We start from the raw sequence: 21,393 nt of genomic DNA on the forward strand, positions 1-21,393 counted from the left end.
CAATTCAGCATAGACAAGCTCGCCGACAGTTCGCGCAAAATCACGCTAATTGGCAACTTCGACATTGGAGGCCAGTGCTTTTTACTGACGAATAACGATTCCGTCTAACACGTTGCGATGGTCGTCTCCGTGTTTACAGACGCCCAGGCGAGCGATACACTGCAGCAGCAGTCCAGGAATATGACAAATTTGGATGTGGCCCTGTGATGGTTTGGGGCGGAGTTAGTTTGGACGAGCGCACAGATCTGGTCGTTGTTCCCGGGCGCTTGTGTGCTCAAACTTACATTGAAAATGTGCTCGAAGATCATGTTTGGCCCGTAGCATATGGTATGGGCCCAGATTTCTTTAAATGCAAGATAATGCCAGGCCGCATACTGCAGCCATCACGTCAGATTTCTTACGACAGCAGGAAATCCGTGTAATGGAGTGGCCTTCCATGAGCCCTGACCTAAATCCAATTGAACACATTTGGGACTCGCTTGACAGGCGCATCCGGAAGCGTCCGATTGCACCTCAAACACTGCAGCAGCTCACTGAAGCGTTGATTGAAGAATGGGAGCGAATTCCACAAGAAGATATTCGGAGGATCATACGAAGCATGCCGCGTCGTCGTCAAGCCGTGATTAGGGCTCATGGAGGCCACACACGTTACTGAAAGTCACTAAAGACGAATATTCAAACGATATAAGAATATTTCTTTGATGGACCTTTTTTATCACCAATTAGTTTTTCGTCTACAATGTTATTTTTTTTTATAAAAAAAATACAAATTGATTTATTTTATTAATTATTGTAGTAATTAACATTAACAAGGTAAAAAATAGCGTACAAGTTAATTTAAATCTAATTTTAGTTTAAGCAATAGAAAGGAGAAAAATCTTGTTCCGCTAATTGTTTTGAGCAGTATATTTCGCCAGCGCGAATCTAAAACCAAGCTAACTGTGCGTTACATTTGCACTCTTGAGGCCGATTTTTAAATCGTTCTACAAAGCCACACTTTTGGTACATATTATGTAATTGCGATTCAAAATAACAGTCTGGTATAAATTTGGTATCACTACCCTACGAGTTTTATCAAAATAATGTACTAAGTATTGTACACATTGAAAAGGTCTACAGAAAAGTCCGTGATGGTATATGTCTATCTCTGATGGATAACCCACAATAACTTTTTTTTGTCATTTACTTTTTACGACAAATAATGGCTAATTTTCGAAGCGATTTTAACCAATACAGCATTAATCCTTAACCAAATAAATACCTTGAATACATTGTTCATTTAATATAGATCTATAAAGCCCATTACAGCTTATTTAGCAGCGATCGAACGCGTATATTATGGGAGCTTTCCAGCGACGGAAATAACAATACATAATAAAAACCTGCTTTTCATCAGCATTGCACCCGTGCGAAGCTGGGGCGGGTCACTAGTATTTGATAAATTAAACACTTTTTACTTCTAATAATTTATTTTCTATGCTGCATCCACGAGTCTGGTCACAGTCAAAGCAATAATAATAGTTTGACAAACAAAATACTTATAAAAAGCTTGAGACAAGTTTGGACTGATCAGCGCCATCTATTGCCCGAAGAATAAATTAAAAGTTGGATAGATTTATATGAAGGCTTCATTTGGAAAATGCAAAATTAATTTGTGATTCTTTTCCTGGAAAATCATCTTCTCCCCTCTTTAAGTAGTCTGAAAAAGAAAAGTATGTATTTTAAATTTTTATCTACCCTCATTGCGGCATTTTACGTATTACGTCAGTACTAAAGGGGGGAGGGAGGGTTTTTGATTTTTTTGTAAGATAAAACGTATGTTTTGACGTTATCATAGATATCACGTATCACCTCGACGTCCACCGTTCCACAACTGCGCGTTTTTCTAGGCAGTTTTTGTCGCGCACCACCACTTTGTGGAACCAGCTGCCGACTAAGTATTTCCGAACCAATTCGACTTAGGGTCCTTCAAGAAAAGAGCGTACCAATTCTTAAAAGGTCGGCAACGCACTCGCGAGCCCTCTGGCATTGAGTGTCCATGGGCGGCGGTATCACTTAACATCAGGTGAGCCTCCTGCCCGTTTGCCCCCGGTTCTATAAAAAAAATATTTATATTGTATAGGGTCTGGTCCGGGAACCGGCATATACCAAGACTGTTAGGTATATAACAATATAATCAATGATACAGACACAAAATTCTACTGCGTTTAATTTTTAAACTCTTAAAATGAACCATACTTACAAAGTGGTGCCATTGCTGTTCGCCCCTAGACTAAAACAATGTGTATTACTTTTGAGGGCTTTTCTTAATTTCTCTGCCACCTCACTGTTATCACTGCTATCTCCCGAACAAATATCAAAAAACATCCCCACAGCATCATATTCAGTTTCGTTGAATGACCCCAAAAACCGAAATTCCGAGAAACTGTTATCATTTACAAAATCTAAAAAGTATTCCACAACTTTTTCCAACACTTCTGTCACTGTAAATGTTTTGTTCGAGGCATTCTTTGCTAATTCATCTTTAAAAACTATTTTCTCTTCTTCTTTTGCTAGTTGTTTTCGAAATTTTTTGTTGTTTGGAAATTCTGCCTTCTTAAATAAAGATTGAAATGATATTTCTTTATCTGTATTGGAGGCGCTATCCTCATTGCAGAAATTTATAACTCCTGTATTTTCATGTTTTATTCTAGCATCATTCGTTGCTTCATTATTAATTTTTTCTTTGCTAATATTTCTATCTATTGCATTGTCATCAGAAAATGAACTAGATACTTCTTTTACAACCCACTTGCAGTCGTCGTTAGTATTTTCCTCTGCTTCATCTGAATCATCTTTAGATTCATCTAATGTTTCCTTCTGATAATCTCCGATATCCTCTTCTCTTAAATCCTCTGGTATTACCAGAAACATAAAATCTTTTGCATCTTTGTACACACCAAGTTGTCTGAAATTAGTAAATTCTTCAGAACAAATAGGCATTTTCAGAATAATAATGTTTAGATTGACAATTTAATTCTTTTTATTTAAATATCTTTGGGGCCGTTCAAGTATTAAAGGAATAATATTATAATGATTTAATACCAAGAAGATCGAACCTTAATGATAGGACAATTTTTGTTTTACGTACAGACAAGATTAATTTAGCTACTAATCGCTATTTTTCCCAAAAAAATCTCACCTATTCGGCGGTTTCCCAGAGCTCTCCGTATGCAAATCGTAATCATTGTATTCGATTATTTGTTGTATTAACTCCATTTGTGTCATGTTTCCACCATGCCACGTATTACTACTGATTTCGTCAATCAAGTTATGAACGGTTTTTCTTTCGACGTTTGTTAGGTCTTTATCAAATAATAATTCCACTTCTCTTTCGTTTTGAACGAAATCTAATATTTGTTCCAGCGCAGATGTCGTTAAGATTTCTTTGAGTTGTTTCTTATTTGCTTTGCTGTGCATTTTGGTCGTAAATTGCGATCGTGTTGGTTTTTGATTTTGTTTCGCTTTTTTAGATTCCTTTCTCAACCATTGGTTTTCTGTTGCCTGGGAAATAAATAGAAATATTATTTTGTATCCAATTGAAGTACAAACGCTCTATTTTTTACAAACACTATGAAAATGTATAAATTGTCTTTGTATATTCGGATAACTGGGAACCCTTACACAGGATTTTTTCTTAATAGTACCCAAATCTTAAACATTTTTATTCATTACAAACGATTTGAAAATTATCATAAAAGCAGTCAGTTACACACAATCTACTTTAACAAATAGTATATAATATACAACATATATAACTAAACTAATTATTACGTAAAACATTTCCTTAATACATGAGGTACGGTATATTTATCAAAAGAAATGTAGTACAAAATGCTAAATTGCAGTTACAAATTGCAAAAGTCTCGTAATTATAATACAATGTATTTAAAACGATTGATAGCGAAGCAATGCACTGTGAGAACATGACAGTGTGATACTTGCGATTATGGTTTTCCAACAAATATAAATCCTCGATCCGCGAAGCCTACTTCAAACTAACTTCCAAGTTGCTGAAAGGAGCTAGGCTGGCTAAATTAGCTTAGGACTTTATTACTGCATCTGGTAGTACTAATGAAGGTTTCATAATACAATTAAATATCTTACTTTAGGCCCATACGAGTGTTTGAACAATGGTTTCGAAACGGCACAGCCACGCTTAACGAAACTCTCTTGGATTTCTGCTTTTCCCAAGCCTTGTTTATCTGTTGCCTGAAATACCACAATACCAATATTATAATCGGATAAAAACTTACCTAGATACACATTTAAATTTAAAAATTTAGTTTTTTTGATAATTTTGCCAGTCTGAGTTAGCAGTGGCCCTCTCTGAATATGGTTGCCATGCCTGGTCATTGGCAATCATACGAAATACGGAAAGTGTGTTGCCAGTAGTAGTTCACAAGTTTCTACATCTGTTTTTGTAAATGAGGTTCAGGTTTTCTAAGACAACCGACCGACAACCTCTCTGGAAAGGCATGATTTCACCCTGGTGGTTGCTTTCAATACTGGTGCAGAAGTGTTTCCAGTACTCTTGCTTCCTAGTACGTAAGAGTTTTTGAATCGCCTTCTTGCGACTGTGTACTTGTCCTAGTCGGTAGGTAACCGTGTGTTTTATGCTCTATTGAACAACTCCTGACCTTCCTACGGTGTCTCTCCAGTTCGGGGCACCACCAGTTATGTCTAAACAAATGTTGGTACATGTTTATGTATGATTATGCAGGTTCTTGAGTTACTTACGGAGGTATCCAGTAGAAGTTTTCCTCCGGTGCGACCCAGGCCACATATCTTGCCATTCCTGATCCACGGCTCCTGGATCACGGCGATGGTCTTCGGGTTGGTCTCCAGCAGTCTGCGTTAGGAAGCCGACGCTGTTTGGCTGTGCTGGAGGTTGGCCTAGATGAGGTCAGTTCGGCGAGGGGGAGGAGCGCAAACAGCTATCGCTGAATTCACTCCCCCCAGTCTCCTGAAAGAACTCGTCTACCGAGGTTACTGGTACCGGTACCAGTTGTTGAACTACCTCGATAGGGGCGTGTGTCTCGGTTGCCGTAGTTACCTCCGTCATTGACGTTGGCGGCTTTGGCACAGATGACTCCGTCCCCGATGTGGTAGTGGTTAGTGTTGGAGCGGCGGCCACCTGTGAGGGTTCATCTTTTTCCAATATGCGGATGTAGATGTTCCCCAACAGGTAGTATAAACGCCGTTCATGCGCTCTGATCCTTGAGATCTCAAACTCCGGCACACGAAAGAAGAGGGATACGCCTGTTGGGTCCTGTGTTCTTCGTTCGTGCGTCAGGGTCCAAGATCTAATATTAAGGTGGCGGTTCTGCCTCGTAATCAGTTTCCGCAGGGTCTCCGTGTTACCAGTGAACTCTGGTACGTGTAGAAGACACGGTACCTTTCTCGGAATTTCCGATTGAGGCCGAACCACCAACCTGGTGTCAGGTATTGGGTTAGTGATGACATCGCAGGTAGCGGTCAGCCATCTCAGTGTGAAGGTGTCCTCGCACCAAGTTTTGAGGACACCATCCGAGAAGTGGGCTTTACCACGGAACCTGATGTCGTTGGGTTCGGTTGTCAGGGTAACTTCAAGATCTGCCATGAGCTCATCTAGAATCTTGCCCTCGAGCTGTAGGCGGATTTTATCCGCCTCATCTTGAGTCATATCCACGAAGGGCTCAGTCATAACGGCAACACAAAGCTCGTTTGCTTTGTAAGATGCTGCCGCTCCTGCGTAGCTAGCCGAGGTCCCTGCTCCCGGCTGAGGTTTGTTGGGTTTTACCCTTTTGCTCTGCCCAGTCGGTGACACTGTTTCCTCTGGCCAACCGCGTTTTTGGCCCTTCCTTTGTTGGTTATTTTTGGGGTTATTGTTTAGGTTAGGCACTCTAGGTCTCTTACTTCTCTCAGAACCGCTAGGACTGAGCGCGGTAATCAACCTTGTCGGCTGCAGTCCCCTTTTCCCGGCTCTTGCTGCTGTGGTAGTAGCAGGGGCAGTTCTGGGGTCCTCAGGTAGTTTCTGAGCATCGGTAACCAGCTTGTGCTGTCCCAACGCCCTTTTGGCTTTCCTGAGCCGTCGCCTTTTGGAGTGGCTTAGGACCGTAGTTACTTGAGTCGGTTCCTGCATTGCAGTTTTCATGGCCGACAAGTCTAAGGTCGACGTTTGTGCACCAGACGTGCTCCCCGCCGCAGCCTCGATCTTCCGCATCAGTCTTGCCGCGGATGCCCCACCTACAGATGCAGACATTACTGCAGCATCCTTCGGAGTTGCCATCTTTGGCTCGGCCGACTCAGTCAACCTGGCCGCAGCAGAGGACAAATCCCTGTGCGATGGTGTGTATTCCATCGGAGGGGGCGCGGTCAAGGGTACCGCCCGGATTGGCGCAACCTCAGCCACTATTCCCTCCTTCGGTGTCTTGGACGCTGCCCTAATGGGTGCATCCGTGTGTAAGACGGGGACCTCAGAGTATCGCGCCACTGGTGACTTGCACCGCGACACGTCCCGAGACGCACCGTTGTGTTTGTTTATTTTAGGCGCATCCGTGGATGCAGCTTGATGTTGGTTATGTTTATTGTGTTGGTTTGCCTCTTTATCCATGAGGTGATATGGAAAATATTCACCGTCAGAGCTCTCCACCCGCCACGGAGCCCTCAACTCGGGGACGTCTCTTGCTTAGCAAGCGACGTCAGAGCTACTCCTCCGGTATAGAGCCAGCGCGTGGAAGGGCAGACGCGTCCGCACGCAGCAAAGAAGTACAGAGTTGTTCGCATCAAGAGACGATGACGCAAACTCACCCCGAGTCCCGTGCCACGCCGACGGCCCCCCCACCATACCCCGACTCTCGCTCGGTAGCCCGCTTATGGGATACCACAGCCGATTGACCCTGGTCAGCTAAACCACAGCCTCCCGTGTGAGGAGAAATCCAGACCAAAGAGGTGTGTTGTGTGCAGCGCACAACTGAAACCGGCGCACTACGCCACTCAACCCCCAGGACTCCTTCATCCTCCCGTACGGGTCCCCGCGCACGGCACAAACACGCGGGAGATCATTGACTGTCCACCGTCCTATCTTCTGGGACGATGAACTCGCAAGGACATGACCTCTCCATCCCTGCAAAAGTTCGCTTGGTGGTTTCAGTTGCGTCTATTACATAAGGTATTAGACCAAGAACGGGGTCGGCAACCTCGAGAAGGTTAGTCCACCAAACTTGCCTTGGGGATCTCAGCGACCTGCGCTACTCCCAAGACCACGCCACCCTACCCATCAGAAGGATGCGGTAGAGTAGGTCTGTACCTGTGCTACCATGTAAAGCAAAGCAAGCATGTCGTGCAGGGAACCGTAAAAGCGTAGGCCCAGACCCCCCCCTTAAGGTAAGACAAGTAATACCGTCTTTTAAAAAACTATAATATAAAACTATAAATAAGTAGGACAAAACACTGTTCCCAAAGGATCTTTTGTCGTGAAAAAGATTGCATTTCGAATAACTATACATCAGTGAATTATTGCCATTTGAAGAGGCACAAGCTTTTCAGACTTCTAAGAGCTTTTTTAAAATTGTCCTACAGTGATGAATACCCTTCTTAGCTAAAAAAGTTTTATTGGAACTAACATACCCCATGATAGTTCCAATAAAACTTTTTTAGACAGCTGGCCACCACTACAGACAAACAACCCATATCATTGTTACATAAACTTTTAAGTCCACTTACATATGCAGCATTTGGTGCAATAGGTTCCACAATACCTTCACCAGACCTACCCAACCCTCCGCCAGACCAGCCCATTTTTTTCATCATACTGGAACATATAATACCATCAGTTTCATACATACACCATTTAAAATAAGCAAAAGCATCAGCCTTCTCAGTTTCTTTTAAGTCAGTCACTAGTCTATTAATATTATAAAGAGGTAAAGGTTGTAAGCTTATCTATCTATCTACAAAACTGTTTTTCAAAAGTCGTTAAGTAGGTAAAAACCTATATAAATTTCAAAAATGGATGACATTATTCGGTAATTGGGGGGAAATTCATAGTATTCAAATTTGCAAAGTTGAAGAAAAACGGATAAAAGACAATATTGAAGTAGAGAAAAGAGATATAGGATTGAGTTCTAAAGAAGATAGATAGAATATATCATTAAAGTTACATACATCTGTTTGTTCATGATAAACTCAACAGATACTGCATAGAATTTATTATTTGTCACCAATATCTAGATTGATTCATAAGCAAGGTTTAGGGATATCAAATCTTAATATTTATTATGAACAATACTCACCTCTCTCCTTTTCCCAAAGCAACTGGCTGCTGTAGTGCCCGATTCAATCTCTTCTCAATTGCATTCTGTCTTGATCCATGTCCATTAAATTGTCTATTTCTACAATTTTATTCACATAAAATCAATATGTAATATACTATTTTATAAAAATAGCCAGTCAGCCAGAGCCATCTCGGCAGTTGTGAATAAATAAACAACTTACTGAAAATCTTTAGAAACACCCATATCATTAATTAGATGGTTAGTTGTATTCTCAGCTGTTCTAAAAAACTGATTATAATTCGGTACAGACAGAGGGGGCAGACCTCGGTTTTTACTCATTTTTTGTTCTTGTAAATTGCTCTCTAAGGTATCTGTACAATTAAACCTGTGCACTGTAATTTAAACACAAGTTTCTCAAGAAAAATACTAAACAAATAATACAAATGGATTTCAATTAATAATTCTATTTGTAATCAAACTTCAAAGTTCGAAACCAAGCCAGTGATGCCAACTTCAACGGCACGATTCCCCTAGGACTAACTTCAATGCTCAATTAAAAAATACGGGGGTACCGACTATAATAATAAAATAAAATTTTACACATTTATTTATTATTTATGACCGACCTAATAAATTGCATTAATCATTATATTCTATTTCTAAGTTAATTTTTTTTTAACTCTTCTTTAAATATTTTTTCTTTTTCTCCTTTTCTTTTCATACAATATTATTGATCTGACTGTACTTTTCTAAATGTTCAACTTCGATCTTCAGGTATTAGTTATAGCCATGCATTCAATATAAAAATATATCTGATTTAGTTTGATCGAAGAATAATAAAAAAATGTTTAGAAACCTGCACATCTCGATACCCCTAAATTTGTGGGGAAACCCTCCAAGTTGGGTCCTGCAAGTTGATTCCAAAGACTATCGTAAATATTCTTGATATTTTCAAAAATTCAACCGCATACTCATGATCTGATCTTTAGGAAGTATTTCCGCTTTAGGAGATGTTCGTACTTTAGGAATAATTGGTTGTAGATAAATAAACTCCCTAATAACTTGCCGAGAAGAGGTTGAAGATGGAACTGAGTATATAAGCGTGTATATTGAATCTTGAATGAATAATATTTTACAAAAATAGATACATTTGTATAAAAAACTTAGACTATCCTTAAAAGTAGTAATGACATGTTGACTTAAAACGTTCAGCCAATACGCGCAGGGTGTGGTCGAAAGGGATCTTTCGCTACCTGACTCGTGTTTCAACAAAAGCGAGGCGCGGCAAAAATTTGACCCTTTTCTGCGCGCAGCGGCTGAAGCGTTCGGATGTGCTCTCTTGAGATCACTTCGATATGCCTATAGCCTATGCGACAACACTGACAAAACTGTTCTTTTCAGAACACACCTGTATCTTACGCAAACGTACAACTGTTCTTTTCAGAACAATTTATTCGCGTATCAAACGACATAACGTAAACGTATAAACTGTTCTTTTCAGAACAATTTATTCATGTATCAAACGACATAACGTAAACAGCTAATTTGGTCACCTACAGGATTCCCCCTCTAGCGAAGCGTACCGGCAGGCGTATGACGCGGCCTCGGCGAGTTGTCCTTGTAGGTGTTACATTGCTCCCATTGTTTAGTTGTTTCAGGCTGTTGTCATTTTGGTGTTTCAGGTTGTCGTTTTGATATTGCTTGTCGTTGTCGTTCTGATGTTTCAGGTTGTTTGATTGTTTTTGTGGTTCGCTTGCACTCGATGTGGTTTGCTTGTTGTCGTTACTTGGTATTGTATTCGTAGGCATATCTTGCTCGGCGATGGTGTACGCAGGTTTGAGTCTGTCGATAGATATATTCATTTCTCGGTTAGGCAATTGTAGTGTGAATACCTTGTTGTCTCGTTTAAGCACGCGGTAGGGTCCGTCGTAAGGTGCTTGTAATGGTTTTTTTACGGCGTCTATGCGTACAAATACGTATTCACATGTTTGTAGGTCTCTGTGTATAAATATCGGTTTGGTATTGCTATGAGGTTGGCTCGGCATTGGTTGTAAATTCCGTATTGCGTTGCGCAGTTGGTCGATGTAGGCAGAGTCCATGGTTACGGCATCATTGTTTGTTGATAGAAAATCACCGGGTAAGCGAATGTTGCATCCGTAGGTAAGTTGGGCGGCGCTTACGCCAGTGTCACTTCGCATAGCGGTGCGTACTCCAAGTAGGACGGTTGGTAGTTCGTTGATCCAGCTTCTTGCGGTTTGTAATCTTGCCTTTAATGCGGCCTTTAGAACACGGTGCCATCTTTCGATGATACCGTTACACTGTGCGTGGTATGAGGTTGTACGCGTTTTTTCAATTCCGAGTAAGCGAGAAAGAGATGCAAATACTCTGCTTTCGAATTGGCGTCCTTGGTCCGTTGTTATTGTTTTAGGACATCCGAAACGGGAAATCCAACCTTCGTACAATGCTTTTGCTACGTCTTCAGCCGATATTTCGCATAATGGGTATGCTTCGGGCCATCTGGTTGCTCTGTCTATCATTGTCACGAGGTATCGATGTCCGGTGGTCGCGGTAGGTAGCGGACCAACGATATCGATGTGCACGTGTTCGAAGCGTTCGGTTGGCGCGAAAGTTGTTAATGGGCTTGATGTGTGGCGTTGAATTTTGGCGCGCTGACACTGTATGCATGCTTTAGCCCACTTGCCGACATCTGCGTTCATTGAAGGCCAAAAGTATCGTTGCGAAATTAGTTTTCTTGTAGTCTTTATTCCAGGGTGGCTAATATTATGTACTGCGTCGAATGCGATACGTCGATATTCCTCTGGTAAATACGGTCGTACGTATGAGGTTGATGTTTCGCAATATAATTTGATGTTAGACGCGGGCAGGTTGATTTCCTTGAATGCTAAGTTGCTTTGTAGACTTAGTGCTTTGAGAGTATCGCTATCGCGTTCTTGAGCGTTTGCAAGTAAGTTGTAGTCGATAGGCGATGGACATGTAATAGCGTCTACGCGTGATAATGCATCTGCGGCTGCGTTTTGCGACCCACTGACGTGTCGTATATCAGTTGTAAATTCGCTGATATAGAGTAGTTGTCGGGTGCGTCTTGGTGATTCGCTGTTTGTATTTGTTTTAGTGAAAGCGAATGTCAGCGGCTTGTGGTCGGTGAATATTATGATTTCTCGTCCCTCGAACATTTTGCGAAAGTGTTTGACAGCCATGTAGATGGCGAGTAGCTCTCGATCGTAAGTGCTGTATCGCGTCTGTGCGTCGGTGAATTTCTTCGAAAAGTAGCCAAGTGGTTGCCACGTGTTGTTGATGAATTGATTGAGTGCGGCACCAGCTGTTTTGTCACTCGCGTCGCTGAATATAGCAAGTGTCGCATGATGAGACGGATGAGCGAGTAAAGCGGCGTTTTTAATGCTCTCTTTACATGCTTCGTAAGCTTGCGTTGATTCAGCGGTCCATTCGATTTTAGTTTTATCTCGCTTCTTGACGTTGTGTAGGTATGAGTTTAACGGCGCTTGTATGGTCGCAGCGTCTTTGATATTTTCGCGGTAAAAGTTTACCATGCCGAGAAAACGTCGTAGTTCTTCTACTGTTTGTGGCTTCGGGAAGTCTGTGATTGCCTGTACCTTCTCTTGTGGTGGCTGTATTCCTTCCGCCGTGACTTGGTGACCGAGGAATTTAACCGTTGGCTGGCCGAAAACACATTTTGATGGATTGATGGTAATGCCGTATTCATCTAATCTCTGTAGTACGGTACGTAGGTGTTTGCGGTGCTCTTCCTCGTTGGTTGATGCTACGAGCAAGTCGTCGACGAATGGAAATACAAAGTCGAGTTCACGGAGTACTTCGTGAATGAAGCGTTGGAATGTCTGACCGGCGTTCTTTAGACCGGGGCACATGCGTGGAAACTCGAAAAGGCCAAATGGTGTGATGATGGCGGTTTTCTCTACATCTTGCTCGCTAACTGGTAGTTGCTGATAAGCGCGGTTGAGGTCCAGCGTGGAGAAAATTTTCTTCCCTGCGAGTTGATATGTAAAGTCACGTATGCGTGGTATGGGATAGCGATCGGGCTTAGTTATCGCGTTTAGCCTTCTGTAATCGCCACACACGCGTAACTCTCCATTTTTCTTCGGCACGACGTGAAGCGGTGATGCCCAAGGGCTTTTGCTTGGTCTGCATAACCCTTGGTCAATCATGTTTTGGAATTCTTTTCTGACCATTTCGTAGCGATGCGGTGCAATGGGGCGTGGCCTGCAGTGAAGGGGCGGTCCGTTCGTTTCTATGAAGTGTTCGACGGAATGTTTGGGACTAAGTTTCATTGACGTGATTCTAGTAGTCCCAGGGAAATCTGCCAGTATATTATGGTAACTATGCTCAATGTCGATACTGCGAACTGTAGGTATGGTTGCAGTACTGAGTTGAGCGTTGGTTACCAGCTGTGTTTTCCCGTCGATCAATCTTCTGTTTTTAACATCCACAATTAGGTGGTGATGCTGTAGAAAGTCTGCTCCCAGTATTGGCTTCGACACATCTGCTACGATGAATTTCCAGGTGAATGGTCTTCGGAGGTTAAGGTTGAGTTGCAGTGTCCTCTCTCCGTATGTCGGTATAACGGTGTTGTTAGCGGCGTACAGTTGGAATGGCAATGGTTTTTCGTGAGAGCCTTTTTTCTTTGGTAGGACGGAGATATTGGCTCCTGTGTCTACCAAAAAAGTAAGTTTTGTTACCTTGTCGGTAACGAAAAGGCGGTGTGATGCTTCGGTAACGCCAGATTCCGCCGCGGCTAGCGTTACATTTAGTTTTCCGACTGATATTGACCGTGTGCTTGACCGTTGATGGGCTTAAAACTGCATGGCGATGCGCATTTCTTCGCGTCCATACCGTACCGATTATGATAATAGCAGTACGGCATTGGAGATTTTCTACGGCTTCGGTCTTCCATCGGTGATTCACGTCGGCTTTCGTGGTGATTTCTTGATGCATTCCGCGAGCGTTGTTGGTAACGGTGGCGAGAGCGACTGTTGCGATAGTCGCGAGGTTGTGCTCGTAAATCAGCAACTTCCAAAGACAACCTTCTTATTTCACCGATCAGGGTGTCGATAGTAGGTTGTTGTTGATAGTGCGGTTGCACTGGTGGTGTTGGTGACGCAGGTACGAGAGGTGTTGCGACGGCAGCGATGTGATGAGACGGCGTGTGTACTTCCATCATTTTGTCCGCGAGCAAAGTCAGGTCGTCGAGCGTAGTTTTGATTTTGAATGCTTCGCTGACGGCTAGCACGGAACGGATATGTGGCGGCAGGTGCTCGAGCCACATCATTTTGATGGTGCTCTCAGGAAATTTGTCCTTGTTGAGCTGCTTCATTTGTCTCATCAGCTGGCTGGGCTTCTGGTCTCCAAGCTCGACTTGCGACAGTAGTTTTTTCGTTTGCGCACTGTTGGACTCTTCGTAGATGGATATTAAGCGGTCTTTAATGGCGTTGTAGTAGTCAGCTTCCGGCGGCGAGCAAATGAGATCGGCGATGTTCTGTATATCTTGCTTTTCGAGTTGTGCGATGACCATCTGGGCGAGTTGGGCTTGGCTTCGTTTCAGGTCGGCGGTTGCGGCTTCGAAACTGCAGAACCAGAGTAGCGGCTGGTCGCGCCAGAATGGTGGCACTCGGAGCGACAGTGAGATGCCGGAGACTTCTTGGCTCGACGATTGAGATGATACTTGACGCTCTGCACCGGAATTTTGTGAGTTCGACATCTTCAATTGGTTAGTGTTCTTCTCGGAGGTTTGTCTTCTAGGCCTTGTTTTCTTCCAGGGCGTTTGCGTTCTTCTGGGGTCACCACTTTAGGAAGTATTTCCGCTTTAGGAGATGTTCGTACTTTAGGAATAATTGGTTGTAGATAAATAAACTCCCTAATAACTTGCCGAGAAGAGGTTGAAGATGGAACTGAGTATATAAGCGTGTATATTGAATCTTGAATGAATAATATTTTACAAAAATAGATACATTTGTATAAAAAACTTAGACTATCCTTAAAAGTAGTAATGACATGTTGACTTAAAACGTTCAGCCAATACGCGCAGGGTGTGGTCGAAAGGGATCTTTCGCTACCTGACTCGTGTTTCAACAAAAGCGAGGCGCGGCAAAAATTTGACCCTTTTCTGCGCGCAGCGGCTGAAGCGTTCGGATGTGCTCTCTTGAGATCACTTCGATATGCCTATAGCCTATGCGACAACACTGACAAAACTGTTCTTTTCAGAACACACCTGTATCTTACGCAAACGTACAACTGTTCTTTTCAGAACAATTTATTCGCGTATCAAACGACATAACGTAAACGTATAAACTGTTCTTTTCAGAACAATTTATTCATGTATCAAACGACATAACGTAAACAGCTAATTTGGTCACCTACAGATCTGATAAAAATCTGCAGACCGTAAATCTCATACCTCACGGATTTTTGATAAGATGTGCGATTGTTTCTATTTGTTTCGTATTTGAAAAATCAGCGGAGAAAGGCCCTAATGGAAGAATATTGATAAAAGATTAATGATTAAAATCGACGCCACTGCCATTTTTGCCTCATAAGACCTTGCAAGCGGGGAATCAAGTAGTTTGTCACATCACTTATTTTCATTTTACTAGACCGTGTTTTAGTTTATACTTACTTAATTCTACAGTCTTATTAGAATTTGCAAATCGTGTCAACTTTTGTTAAACTGCAACCCCTCCTAAAGAATACAATCACATTATACACACCAGATAAATATTTTTTTTAATATTTTGGCGAAGTATTGTAAGTAATAGCTATGTATTTTCAATTTTAAGTAAAAATATGACGAACTGTATTATTTCTATACAACTACGAGCCCCGATGCAAATTAGGTACTTCGTCGTTCTGAAATTCTCTCGTGACTTTACATAACATAAAACAATATTGTAAAAAACATAACGCAAAATAGTTCGTCTACCCCTTAGCTCTCGATGACATCTTTAATGCGAAGAGGCATGGTTGAACCAACGCTGCCCACTCCTCCTAAGGCGTAATTGACTCCCAAACAGCCAAAGGCTAATATCATCAATATAAAAATCCATCAAGATCGAAGAGCGTCTTCTTTAGGGATTTTTGTCTTAATATGCTGCAAGGTATATCAACATACAACCGTATGGTTGTATATTGATATAACTGTGTGTATACAAACTGCACACCACCAACACCTGTGCAGACATGCAGCCCCATATCATAAGAGACGCCAGAAGCTTTGCTTTGGTTAGAGCCAATGGCAATCAGTAGATATGATTTCACTTTTATTCTTTCATCGCCTATGACTGCAAATTTGAACTCGTCACTCCAAAAGATACTACGCCACTGATCGTAAGTCCAATTTAAATGATTACGAGCAAACTTTGTCCTCTTTTTCTTTTGCACAGCAGTCAACAGTGGTTTCTCCATACTGTGTAAAATCCATGACCGATTATTTTAAAGCTCTATTGCAAGTATCAACTGAGACGTCTCTGTGAATCATATCCTTACGTGATTTATCCAGCTCGAGCACGACGATTATTTTTGATAATTTTCTTCAGGATTCTGTTTTTGTACTGCACTTGTGATGTGAGGTCGACCAGTTTTCTTGAAGAAGTCGTTTTATTCTTTTTATAGTGCTGAATGATAGATTGGACTATAGACCTGGTGTATCACAAAGAACGGTTCGGTGGCCGTCGATGCATAATCTTATACTAAGTCCTGAGTAGATACATACCCCCAATGTAGTGCTCCTGATTAGGACGAAAGGCACAAAATGACGTCAGCCGTAAGGATGGAGAAATTGTTAGTTTGGGAACAAGAGAGGTTAGACTGATGTTGAACTTGCCTTACAATAATAGTTTACGCACAAAAACACTCACTATAAGTCTTAATGGAGGACGTAACTATTAGCAAGAAATACACAAAAACAGTATATATAAAATTGCATCTAGCTTAACCCAACGAATGCTCAACAACGACTCATTAACAATGCGCGGATCAGCCGAGTTAAAATATTTTTGGGATCACCCTCATGACCCTTATTAAACTTTATTAAAATAATATTGATTCTATTCCGAACACCGGGGAAGTATCAAGTCTAGACATTTGGTAACTTTATTCGCCAGCATCGTCTCACACAAACTATTCGCTTTCGACGCACGGGTTTGCCACGACCTATTGTTATTTTAAAACTAATGAAAAAATCTGAAATGTTAAGAATTTATACTGTCTCACTCGAAAAATGACTCAGAATTATTTTTACAAATTTAAATTATTTAACATAATTGTACAAATAAGGAATAATTTAAGTCACTGATAGACAAACTCTTTCGCATCGATTAACAATTAGACGAACACTTTTGCTTATAACTTCTTCGAATTTGAAACAGGATATGATACGTCATATACCTATAAATTTAATAAGCTAAAATAGTTTATTGGTACATTATTAAAAAATGGCATAAGTAACGCGATATGTTATAGTAGAACAGCTTAATACAAGCCAGCAGCTTGATACAAAAAATAATGAAGTTAAAAAAATTCTCACAGAAAAAATTTCACACTAGACGAACTATTTTGCATCGGGCTATAAGTCAATCTACAACAGTTTAAAAGTTGAGCAAATCAGGGAACCCAAAAATGTGTCATGCCGTGGTCCAGCGACCGATCCACCTGTTAGGGAAGTCATGGGCTTTGCAAAAGCCCTGAATGGGAAAGAAGAGTTTAATGTTTTATATATTACTATAACGATTAAAAAAAACAATAAATATCGAAGGCTTGCGAAGAAAATGTACCTTGGAATTAAAAATAATGCTTCCTTTATTTTGAAAATGCCTTATAAGTTAATTTTTGTCTTTATGCCTTGAATAATATAATTAATAGTGTTTAAGCTAAGTAATAAAAAAAAACCAATTCTTAATCTTCATTATTTTCATAAAACACCCAAAAATTACCTAAAAAGCGGCAATTCACCAAAAAAAAAGAAAAAATAATTATAACTCCTAATCTACAAAATATCGTTGAACATACATAGGAGTTATTCGGGTTCCTCTAAGGTGCTCTATATCTGGAGTCTGAACCACCACTTGACACTCTTTTGGGACAATCTGTATAAAATATTTCATATTTGTAACGATAGGTAATTTTAAAGGTGCTAAAGAGATATATTTACCATCATGAAAAATATCAAACTTAAGTTAAATTGCATGGAAGCAGCGACAGAAAAATAATAAACCCACAAGTTGTATTAAAAAAAAACAATTACAAAATTTCAACAGATTTAATTAACTACAATTAAAAATTATCCAGAATGAAATTAAAGAAACACATCAAAAAACTACGCTTTAGCTACTAGAATTAAGGCTATGATCTTTTGTGTTTGAGTTACTCTTTCGTTTTTTGTTTTCATACAGAATAATAAAATCTATTTGTCATAGACATAAAAAAACATCTACAAACACTTGATATTGTAAAGATATACTTTTATTATTCTGATCAAATTTGTTATTTATTCAGTTATCCAGTAGAAGCGGCTGCCAAATCGAGAAGGTTTCTTCTCTGCATTTTCTGGAAGAGCTGGGGTTGCATCTGGGTATACAGCTTTTCCTTCAACAGCAGGCTTGGGTCTGTAAAATTTGTAGTAAGAATGAAATCATGTGAGCATTGAATAAAAACATTATAATTGCCTTGTAATCCTCAGGCAATTATGTTACACGGTACAAGATTTATAAATCTAGCTAGCATCATTATACCTTTTTCAATGCCTCAAGGAACTACTCAGAAAATATACTTAAATGGATCTGTTACGTTGATAAAGTACTAATCTTGATTTAAGCTACTGTTGAGCTTTAATCAAGATTATAATTAATTAAAATTAAATAACTTATAATTAATAAAAAAATAATTAACAAAAATTTATTGACTATTCATTAGGTATATTATAGTGATGAGTTAGAATGAGTAAAATTTTGATAAACAAGAAATAATAATTACCTCTTTGTATCATGAACTCTAACTTCAGTGAAGTACCCAAATGGTGGACGCTCCAAATTCAGGTTTTCCAACATGCATTGGTCAAATACACCCTGTGTCTTACGACAGCTAAAAAAATAAAAAAAATTGTGATTCAGCAATTATAAACTGAGAGTTTGCTTTTAAGACTTTCAACTCGAAACTCTAGTACATTTATGTTTTTAATATAAATTTTTTATACTTATATATAAAGGAGAATTAGTAATTATTGTAGAATTATTTATCGGTATATAATATGGGTATAAAATAATAGTCATAAAGTACATAATATAAATTTGGTTGAAATATAAAATGTTGCTGAACAAAATTAGCAATGTTATTTAATTTATTTATTCATTTAGGTAACTTAATGTACACTTATGAATGTCAAAAAAAAGAAATACACATTAAATGCTTCTAATTTTACATTTACTGCTAGTTCTCAAACCAAGGGCGTAGAACAGAAGAGACGAACTGGCAACAAACTCTCCGCCACTCTTTTTAATCTCTATGTTTTTTCTTCATAGGTATAAGAGATGAATACATATGTACAGCAAGATGTATACATTTTTACAAAAAAGTGATGTGTATTGATATTTATTAATGTTATTTGTAAGTCAAAACTTACTGTTGAAGTGCCATATCTCCAGAACTCTTGTCAATGCAATGAGCATATTGATTAAACTCAGCTAGACAGGCTTTCTTAACCTTTCTAAAGAACTCGAGAGAGCAAGCTGTGACAGCTTTGCCCTCATTAATACATTTCCTAGGATCTTTCTCTTCAAAGCGACATAGCATGAATTCCTAAAATACATATATTAATAATTATTCCTATACTATTAATTTATAATCAGGAATTTCCTGAACCAAACTATTAATTTTTGGAATCAAATATATTCTATTTAGTGGGTATATAAGATGTACACAAAGTTACACTAGGTAAACAAATTAATACAATATATACTAAAGCTTATAAAATTGTTGTAAATTCTGCAAAATTAAAATCGCAGCTACATTTACACAGCAGAGGTTCGAAAGTACCTAGTAAATGGACAAATCTATTTTATAATAAACAAAACATAACCTATGTGGTTATGCAATCAATATTAACTATTAACCATTAGTATATGTTAAATAACTTTCAAAACCTAAGTTAAAGTATTTTATAATAATTTTACTCACATTATTCACTTCTTCACAATATTTTCCTAGATGGAAAGAGGCTGCATGTAATGTTGGAGTCGATAAATTAATTTCTTGCACTGTTAACTCCGATTCTTCTGGCAAAACTACATCGTTGGTAATGGTCATGTTGTTTTGTTGCAAATTTCACTTGAGAATTTAGATAATTTACCGAAAATTAATAGATTTCTTCCACAAAAGCTGTGGAAGAAATTTTTTAGTTGATAATACTCTTTAATATAGGATATTTACGTAACTCCGTGTGCGAAAAAGAGAATAATAAATATATATGATAGTACAGAGCGTGCGAAAGAAACAAAAAATACGTTTCCTAACTTCTTAATTTTGATTCATTTTTAAGTTGACAATTTCTTTTAATTGTGACAATGGACAACTTTTGATAGATGTGACACAAAACACCAAGACATCCAACATCACTTAATATATAAATCTTCAGGTCTTTTTCCCAAAGGGGGAAGGGTAGGCAGTGACCATGGATCACCACTTGCTCTCTCGCTTCATCCACTTTCATTACATTAACCATGCATGCTCGTCAGTTATGAGTATTTTCAATTTGCCCCTGTCCAGTACATCCTAGAATTTGGTCCAGATATGTACGACAAGGCTTACCAAACCCTATTTCACCATTCACGGTTGCCTTGTACATGGTACTTGTTACACGCTTCTAATTCATCCTATCTTTGGCGAGGACTTGTCATTTCTTTTAACCCACACTGCTCACTATTGCTTATCCTATCTCGCAATGTTACTGAACAAATACTTCCTAACGAGAAAGAAATAATGTAGAATACATGCCATGGAACTCCGTACGTACTGCCTTAATTATGTTAACGTGGAAGTAAGCACTCCCCTATGTGTGACCAGTCGAGCCTTGTTCGAGATTTCTTGACATAAAGTAATATTATAACGTAGGTACCGTTTACTCTATTCCCAGAATTCTCTCGTCTTTCTATATCATCGTCATCGAATATCGTACCTTTAGTCCTATTGACACTCTTTCAAATACCTTAGATATTTTTTTAACTGTATTTTCCGAAATTAACGTTAAAAACAAGTCAAATAAATATGTTTCAGTTTGATTTTGGATTGCGTCATTTTCTTGGTTTAGTATAAATATAAGTTAGAAGTTGTACTTCTTTGGCGTAACAACATAGAAATATATTCAAAAAATTCATCTATCGCCTTATTCTACGTTTGTAGAATAAAACGACACTAACAATAGAAAAAAATAGTACTCTCATCATTTTTCTCTACAGCGCCAAAATGTAATTGATTCCTTAAAATTGTTTAGCAGTTATATTTTCAAATAAATGTGTTTCTCAAATTTATAAATAAAAAGTATATTAAGTAGGAGGTGGTTCGCATTAAAAGGTTTATGTAATAATGCAATTTTTATTGTGATAATATTAATTAAAAACTAATGACTAGATTTTAGGTTCTGCGGCATCCATGGAAGTCTTATTTGTTTTGATAAAGTTCAACCTCCTGCTCACCATTATCTGAAAATAAAAAACCATGTATCAAATTCATATTTTATGCACTCCTGATTTAAATAATCTAATTTCCTTTTAAGAATAATTAGGTTTATTATGTGTAACATAGATTAAAAAAACAACTGTCACATTGAAAATGTTTTTTCATTTGAATAGTAAGAGACGCAATTGTTATTGACTTTCCTATTAATGTGTAACGGTTGAATATTGTACTGGGTGTACCCACCACTGAAATTTACATACCTGCATAAGTTTGCGTGTCGTCATCGGAAATCTGGTACAATTTAGGTATATCGTAACGACTTGTCTGTAATGCAAAAAGCTTGGTTTAATATTATCAAGAACTTAATATTATATGAGTAATT

General features: G+C 39.2%; 2 protein-coding genes across 4 annotated transcripts; both read right to left on the reverse strand.

Moving 5' to 3' along the window:
- Positions 1–1,458: 1,458 nt before the first annotated feature.
- On the reverse strand, positions 1,459–8,800 carry LOC111001708. Of its 3 annotated transcripts, XM_045631361.1 has the most exons (7): positions 8,518–8,800; positions 8,316–8,414; positions 7,747–7,834; positions 4,147–4,251; positions 3,182–3,543; positions 2,243–2,947; positions 1,459–1,699 (listed from the first exon to the last, which is right to left on the reverse strand). In XM_045631361.1, exons 1-7 carry the CDS (start codon positions 8,634–8,636, stop codon positions 1,675–1,677), a joined length of 1,503 nt encoding a protein of 500 aa, XP_045487317.1. In that variant the 5' UTR covers positions 8,637–8,800; the 3' UTR covers positions 1,459–1,674. The 3 variants fall into 3 exon arrangements, 1 of the variants encoding a protein (XP_045487317.1); XR_006750671.1 differs by lacking the exons at positions 1,459–1,699; positions 2,243–2,947; positions 7,747–7,834; positions 8,316–8,414; positions 8,518–8,800 and adding exons at positions 4,780–6,148; positions 6,203–7,640 and having other exon boundaries at positions 3,512–3,543; XR_006750670.1 differs by lacking the exons at positions 1,459–1,699; positions 2,243–2,947; positions 7,747–7,834; positions 8,316–8,414; positions 8,518–8,800 and adding an exon at positions 4,780–7,640 and having other exon boundaries at positions 3,512–3,543.
- An 8,786-nt stretch (positions 8,801–17,586) lies between these two features.
- Positions 17,587–19,772, reverse strand: LOC111001707 (NADH dehydrogenase [ubiquinone] 1 alpha subcomplex subunit 8). Its single transcript, XM_022271701.2, has 4 exons — positions 19,515–19,772; positions 18,961–19,136; positions 18,315–18,422; positions 17,587–17,947 (listed from the first exon to the last, which is right to left on the reverse strand). The coding sequence occupies exons 1-4, from the start codon at positions 19,641–19,643 to the stop codon at positions 17,830–17,832; spliced, it is 531 nt and encodes a 176-aa protein (XP_022127393.1). The 5' UTR covers positions 19,644–19,772; the 3' UTR covers positions 17,587–17,829.
- Between the last annotated feature and the right edge of the window lie 1,621 nt (positions 19,773–21,393).

Source organism: Pieris rapae, chromosome 15 (genome assembly GCF_905147795.1).
Source record: "Pieris rapae chromosome 15, ilPieRapa1.1, whole genome shotgun sequence".
Classification (NCBI taxonomy): Eukaryota; Metazoa; Arthropoda; class Insecta; order Lepidoptera; family Pieridae; genus Pieris; species Pieris rapae.